The 8,205-nt window shown below is 35.0% G+C and overlaps 1 protein-coding gene across 1 annotated transcript; it reads left to right on the forward strand.

The window, feature by feature from the left end:
• The first annotated feature begins 24 nt into the window (after positions 1-24).
• Positions 25-7,873, forward strand: PolZ2 (DNA polymerase zeta subunit 2). The gene is made up of 6 exons (XM_067093925.1): positions 25-151; positions 2,210-2,333; positions 2,898-3,016; positions 4,353-4,531; positions 4,682-4,850; positions 6,144-7,873. The coding sequence occupies exons 2-6, from the start codon at positions 2,321-2,323 to the stop codon at positions 6,285-6,287; spliced, it is 624 nt and encodes a 207-aa protein (XP_066950026.1). The 5' UTR covers positions 25-151; positions 2,210-2,320; the 3' UTR covers positions 6,288-7,873.
• The last annotated feature ends 332 nt before the right edge of the window (positions 7,874-8,205 follow it).

The raw sequence follows: 8,205 nt of genomic DNA on the forward strand, positions 1-8,205 counted from the left end.
ACATTATCAAACTTAAAACTAGGATGGACAAGGGAGCCGTACTAAAAATACAGCCACGTAAATACTACTACTACAACCAATGTTTTTATGTCAGCCGTAATTCAGTACTTTCAAAACTAGTTCCGCTACTGCCTGAATTAAATATTCTTTAGTAAGTTCTTTGATTTTTATTTTGGTAATTAGTAAAATTATGATATTTTAAGGTAATATTAAGTTAAATATATAACAATATATTTTCCAAGTGCTTATTTGTGAACCACATTTGATCATTAACCTAATTACGAGCACCTCAATATTTGATAATTTTATGGTGACCCCAATGGGAAACCGTGGTTTTTGGGGTTTGGGAAGGCCAAAAATGATTGAATTTAATTAACACGGGTGATTTAAACTGTTAATCTGAACTGCAAGATAGAGCTTTAGTTACAGGAAGACATCCTATCCTTACCGTCCTTAACATAACCTTGGGTACCAGGTTAACTTAGGTCATACCTGACCTAAGAGTGACTCTCCCTACCTAAGCTGCCCTAGGTCGCCATGAGCCTTACATTAAATTACAAGGATATGCCTTAACCTAATCTAGGGTGCTAGCTTCTAGCCTAAGTGCGACTTCATTCCAAATATAGGCTAATAAAATAAATTTAGTAATTTTATGTTACTGGTTATTGTATTATTATATCCGGTAATTCTGAGTATTAGCTCCGTGCCTGTTTTTACCTTGGAAACTGGCTTCTGATACTGGCAGTGCATTTGTTTGTTGTCGGCCAAATGGAATGTCCCTTCGCCATGTTTAGTACTGGGCGGGGCGGGCGCTACCCATACGTTAATGAGTTATTGCACTTGCCAGACGGGATATGAACCGTTCAAAACAGACGTACCTGTGCTCTGTCTCGTGAAGATCGCTTATGGAAACCCCTTGTTGGATGGATTTCAAGGGTTAATTACAGGTTAATTACATTCGTGCGACAAAAACTGAAGGTAAATCCATAATTAGCAACGAAAAAACTGTAGAAAAAGTCAAGTTAGAAGGAAATTGCCTCCACGGAGCTACTACTTAGATCTACCTTGTATCCACATAACATTCCCATGCTTATTAAGAAGTACAGTTGGGTCTGTAACCTATTCATGTAATAGCCTATTGAGAATAACTTGGTTAAGTGTATGCTAGGCATATCCCACTAATTTACTAACCTTGTACCATTGTATCCTTCTGAGCACAATTTCTTTCCAAATAAATAAAAATCGTTTCCTTGTGGCAGAATTTATTAAGTTATCGTATCCAAGTAACATTCCCACATCTCTCTTTCTCTCTTTAATTTTTTTTGTCAGGTCCCATCTTTGCTAAAAGCAGTGTACAGGACTCTCACTCTTATGTTCATGTACAAATGATTTTAAGGACATTCACCAAATCACACTGAATTCCATGTGTCCAATCTATGTTATGACAACAATCTTTGACAAAAATACTATCCCTACTTGAAATTCTTAAGAACCTTCAGCAAATTAGAATTAACTGCTGCAGTTAATTCTAATTTGCTGTAACTGCTCAGAAATTAATATAAAAATACTAATTTATCAACTCTTAATTTGCAATTTTTTATTTCTGATGGACACAGTTCAAAACATTAACGTATGTTCACAGTCAGTATTGTCCATCTGCTTTCTTTATTTCTATAGTTAAAGCTTCGCAGCTTTTCAAATTGACTCGACTCTCAGTATCTTGTCTGTACGTTTGACAAAATCTGTGATATTGTCTTCCTTGTGGTAACAGCCCAGCTCATTACAACCCATGACCTTACAAACAAGGTATCATTCCATTTCATGACTAATTTAGTCTGTCACATTTCTAGATTCTTAGACACTCCACTCCAGTAGTTCACTGGCTTGGATTCTTAGGCAATTCAACCTCTGAGAGCAGCGAGAGGTGTTCCACCTAAATACAGTAGTTACTATGGCTGTCATAAAGTATTGGGTGCCTGAGGGAAAACCATTAGTATTTTATTTTTAAACTTTAACATAATATTTATATTACACATCACATCATGGAAAATGTCCTCCGCCTAACCCCACCTCTGATCACTGATGTATGACGTGACAAAATACAGTAATCAGTAATATTATTGATTAAATAATCATAAAGTCATTGCCAAAAAATATGAATACTGTACAGTTGATAATATGTTTTATTATAAAACTGTTCTTATTTCAGGCATACGTACTGCTATGATGCACAAGAAGAGAAGATCTTCTTGTTGTTGACAGTGGTGGTGAAGTTAAGAACCTAATATATTACAGTATGTTATTTTGGGAACATTAAGTCATGGATTTCTCAGGTAAGTTTTATTGTTAATCTTTGGTGTTCATGTTTCTCAGTAGTTGAAATCATAAAGCACTGCCAGCAACTTTTAACTCAATGAGAGACTAAGTGAATTTTCTAGTTGTTAGTGGTTAAATGTCTTTCTAGTAATCACAGTACACATTACAACTATCTTGACATTGTATGTAGAGCGAGATTAAAGATAAATAAAGAAAAAGAGATTATGTACTGTCATCCCTAATGCTGGCATTTATATCAATTACAGTTCAGCGTTCACAGAGACTCTATTTTGATTACTGATGCACACATACTAGACATATTAAGTCCCACTTCTCTGGAAGTCTTAATCGTGGTTTCTATTTAGTGGTATATTGTGTCATACTGTATTGAGGGAAATAAGTTGAAAGTTTAGTAAAAAAAACATATTTTAAAACATCATACTCTTACAGTACAAAACCGTCCATCAAATTCTTGTAACATTTTGGGGTCTTAATTATTTTGAATTTTGAAATATCCTCACTCAGCATTTATGTGCACTGGATTAAAAGTTTTGAATATTTTATGCTAATTTTTCTTTCAGTATCATCTGATATTGTGTTAGAGTTTTTGGAAGTTGCAATCAACCTTGTCCTTTACTCGAGGGAAATCTACCCACAGTCAGTGTTTCAGAGAAGAAAAAAGTACAATTGCCCTGTACAGGTGAGCTGTCCATGGTTACGTCTACTGTCTTGTTTTATTGTTAATTTTAATTTGTTACTTAGGATATTAAGTCATAAACAGTTGTCTTAAGGTGACCACATGTTGAGCATGTTTTGATTGTTGTAGACATTGATAAAGGATGTTAAATCCTCTGTTGGTTTACTGTAGAGAAAGATGCTAATAAATGGTCCAGTGCTTGAAAGATATTTGTTGAACCCAACCTCATCGATTTACTTCTGCCAAATCTTGCTGTCAGCAGCTCCCTAGGCACAAATCGGAAAAAGAAGAGCCCTCACCTGGCCAGTTATTTCTTGGGTATACTGCATTTAATTTTATGATAGCTGTGCATACTTTACAGCAGTTACTGACAAATCAGGTACATATTACTGCACAGAACAGTTTTATACATCTGTACATTTATCTTACTGTGTGTGTCAGTTTTTAAGACTGTTAACTTTTTATAATAGATTTGTGTGCCTACATGAGTTGTTTATCATCTGCCATTGTATGCAGATGGCTGCAAAAATCCAAAAATATTAAGGTTCCCTTTACTAATTAATGGTAAAATAATTCAAAAGCTAGTCAGCAAATTTAAAACCCTTGAATTTATTCTTGTAAGCAAGGTGGAAATTGAAACATAGCAGTGTGAAAGAAGGTTGACAGATAGGTAGAATGAGATAAAAGTAATGGATAAAAAGTAAAAGGGAGGGAATATTATTACTGTGAATATTATTCTTATAGTATACTGGGCAAGGCGCATTTTGTAGGCGGGGTATCTCTTTTGTCTATGGAAATGGTGAACTGCTTGGTGATGAATGTTGAGATACAGAAAATAGTTTGAGTGACAACACAGTTTATTCTCTTACTGACCTGAACAGTAAGACTGCAAGATGTCAGTAGATGATTATAATCAAGGTCATTTTCACAACCAAAATTTTTTTTTTAAACCAATTGCAAAGTGGAGGGAAGCTAACTGCTGTAAGTATAGTCAGGGTGTTACTAGTGTGTAGACATTGATTTCATACTTTAATCTTATTTTGAAGCCTGTGGCAGTGATTTTTAAAAGAGTGCATTGAGGTCCATACCTCAGTTTTAAACAAGGACGCAAAACATGCAGTTCCCTCGGTGAAATAACTCTTTCATCTACAGTAACCAAGAAGAATCATGAGACAGTGCTTTATTTTTTTCTTGTAGTAGATATTATTTTATGTAGTGTTCAGTGTGTAATTGATATCCGAACTCATATTTTGATACTGCTTGCTTTTCTTTGTTAAGTGTTATTTATTGTTTAGTGGTACACGTATTCATGTGATTTATCATGCTTGTCTTTTTTCAGATGTGCATTCATCCTGGTTTGCAGACCTATATAAGTGATTGTGTTGGCTCCTTACGGCCCATATTGGAAAAAGGGGAAATTGACAAGGTTGTTGTCGCACTGCTGTCATCCAGTGGGGTTCCTGTTGAAAAATTTATTTTTGAAATTAAGCAAATGTCCACTAAACCACAAGCTATCAAGTAAGTTTTTTTATTCTTTTGTAACTTGTTTTTGGGGAAGATTTTTCAGATTTGCCACTATTAGTTCTGTCAGTTTTTCTCTAGGTCTGTGTGTGATAACATACATCATTTTCCTAATGCCTGATCTCCACAACTGCCATCTGTCTTCAGGACTGACCCGCAGCTACAACACATGGAGGAGGCGCTGAGGTCATTTTGCCTTAAGCTGAGTACGAGCGACTGTTTTCTAAGGCCCCTTCCGGCTGGTTGTTCCTTTGTTGTTCAGATTCATGTACCAGACCACATAAGAAGTGCTCTGGCTTCTGAAGATCAACATCAGGTAAGCAGATTACTGTATTTGTTTTAAATTAGAATTTTAGATGAGTCAGTTTTCTTGTTTATGTTGGTAATTGAATTGCTCATAAACCTTTGAAGACTTAATTTTTATTAGTAAATTTTGACGTATATTTTCATATCGAGAAAGGAGATCCTCTCGTATACATTTGATTAAAAATTGTGGTTGTATCAGCAGAGTTAATGTACATAGAAAGTTTCTCCATTTTAATGACAGTTCTCTTTTCTGTAGGGGAAAGGTCACATACTAATGGTCCAATATTCATTTTTATTTATAGAAGCACAAGAAATATAAAATATGGCCATTAACATTTTGTTGTACTCCAACACAGTGTGATCTTAACGAAAGTCAGAGATGTACCAAATTATGGAGCTATTTTAAGTCAAGTGTAAGGGAGGGCACGTTCACCAAATTAAGAGGGCTTCTGTGATGAAGAGTTTGTAGTTGTCCTAAGCACTCTTGATTACACTTATATTAGATATTATGTCATGACAGGACCATCTCATGTTTTGTTGTTTGTCATAGTGCCTTTTGATGGCACTTCATTGAACCTTGCACAAGTTCCTCTTAGAGGTATACAGTACTTCTTGGTCATCCCCATATACATGCCAGGGTATCAGAACTGGTAGACCACATGTATTCCATCAGGAGACTGGATTTTTTATTCTTATAGTAAATTATAAGCTTTATATTGTGGTCACAGTTACAGGGTTCGACGTCCAATGATAATTTCCCATAAGGCTTGTTCATTTTCCTGATATGCAGAGCTCACATATGCACGGTAGTGATGTTCGATAAGAGGTACTACTCTGACCTGGAGGGTAGGTGGCAGAGTGTACCATTAGACAATGATAATTTAAGTTATTCTATCTATTTGATGGTTAAAATAGCCATTATTAGAACCTGGATGGCCCTATCAGGTTCTTTATGGGTAGAATGCTATGAAGAGATAAGTTTGAAAGGACTCTTCGAGTAAAACCAGTGATCACTGTGATATCTTTCAGGGTACCCATTCTGTCAGTTAAGGTACATACCCGAGTTAGGTCCTGTCTCGTACACAAAAGTTTCCAAATGTGCTTCTCTTTATCTTTTTTGAAGTCATATAGAATTATTAAATATGTTTCCTTAACTTTTAAATGTTTTTGTTTTTATTGTGTGCCTAGTAATATTAGCCAGACAACTTGTATTCATGTAACATTTGCATGCCATTCATAGCTGCAAAGAGTATATGTATTATCATTGCGTAGTTCAGCTTCTCAAACCAAATGACATTGGCAGGAATTCCCATGGGTAGAAGCCGAGAAGAAGCAAGTCGAAGTGGAAGAGCCTCACATCGTTCCCCTCAAGACGTTGAAAACGGAAGTGTGCGAAATGCAGCTGTATGTTCAGGAAAGCACATCTCAAAAAAGTGCCTCCAAATAATGGATTTTTCTTATTTTGCATTAATTTAGTAACACCCCATTATTATCTCATGAATGCAGGATTATGACCATAACACTTTGTTAGGGCCGATAAACGTAGCATTTTCTCTCCCAATTTCATTTTCATTACTTCATCACTGCTGTACAAATATTTTGTCATTGTTTGATAGTTATTTTATCAGTATTTGTAATAATTTCTTTGGGTGCTGTTCACCATCTGTACTACATTTCAAATCCAGACATTCAAGAAAAAGAGAGTATTTTCACTTGAAGTTACGAGATATCACATAGTCACATAAAGAGTAAGACAGTAAGATGTGATGTCTTGAAACTGTATGTTCAAATAAACTTTTCCTCAAAGTTCTTCATGTTTGATATCAAGCTTCTAACATCAAATTTTAAGAGTTTTTAGAGAACGCCATGATATCTTGTTACAGTATTATACAGAACTGCTGTGAAACCAATCAATTCTGTTACAAAAATATTACAAAAATAACACTCATTCTTTTGACTACTCATAACTGCATGTCATATTCTTATGTATAAATCCTAACTTGTCTGATGTTATGCAGACTGTCATCAAAGAATTCAAGACTGGCAACGCTCAGTGCTTGCAGGAACATAAAAAAAAATACAAAGATTTTTGCATGACATGTAATATGATGTCCTGGAAAATAATGTACTTACTCTGAATTATTTGTTGCTTTTCTATAAATACTGTACTGTGTTGCTCATCTCATCACCTAAACAGTCATTAATATAAGAATATGAGGTCTTTATTTAAACATGAAACATAGTAATTAGTATACATGTTTAGAGGTCTGGGTAAAGAGTAAAGTGATATTATATCTTCTTCAGCTGTACTTAAGATGCTGCTTGTGTCAGTGTTAGATACATATCAGCATTTATTTTTTTATTTTTGCCATTTATTCTGCTCTCACTTGGTTATGAGGTCTGTACCATCCATCCAATGTACCTAGAAGTGCTTTTACAGAATCCAGTATTGTACAATTACTTTTTTTTTACAAGTTCTGTATCATTATAACTCTATTGATCATCTTACTGGTGCTTGTGAGGCTGTCTCAAATATCTTTGGAGTTCTCTAGTGTTGTGTACCTGTGTTGAAACCAGTGAGTGTACGTAATTGTGTTCATGTAAGTAGTTTGTTATTATAGAAAAACGCTTCTGCCTTAATGAATACAAATCTTATTGATCTTATCGTCCATTTCTTTGGCAATGTTGAATATGCAATTTTTTCAATTTTTTTAGTTATCTGCTTGGACAGTAATTTTTTCGTTGACTTCCTGTTCCAGCTAAGTACTGTGTAAAGTGTGTCTCATCCAGGATAGTGAGGGAGAGACAGACTTTGATATTTTGCTGAAGCAAGAAGTCAGTGATAAATTCACCTTTGGTGCAGATAACTCAAAAAATCGAAAAAAATGCGTATTCGACACTTTGCCATAAAAGAGGCAATATATTGTACAGTGTGTTTTGTGAAGTGCCACTAACAATACAGTTTGTATTTTAAATTTATAGATTTTAACATTGGTTATGTAAAACCTGTAAATAAAATTCAGTATTTATAAATCATATCTTTTATAAAAGGGACCTCATTTATGCTAACTTTCTGCCAGATTTAAGTATGAATAATCTCAGCACTTAATCCAGTATTCATTCACAATTTTCGTTGTCATCTCCAACGTAGTGCGATGCAAACAACGTTTTTTAAAACTCCACAAATCTCAGTCTTGTAGGGTGTAGTACTGTCAGTGCACCTCACACAGTGTATTTTAGGCATTACTTAAGGTTCTTCACAGTGTTTCTTCAGCCCCCAGCTGCAACCCACTCATTCCTTTGACTGCATCTCCATTCATATTCTTTTTACCATCTCACTTTCCTCAACCCTCTCCTAACAGTTG

The sequence above is a fragment of the Macrobrachium rosenbergii genome, chromosome 50 (assembly GCF_040412425.1).
Source record: "Macrobrachium rosenbergii isolate ZJJX-2024 chromosome 50, ASM4041242v1, whole genome shotgun sequence".
NCBI lineage: Eukaryota > Metazoa > Arthropoda > Malacostraca > Decapoda > Palaemonidae > Macrobrachium > Macrobrachium rosenbergii.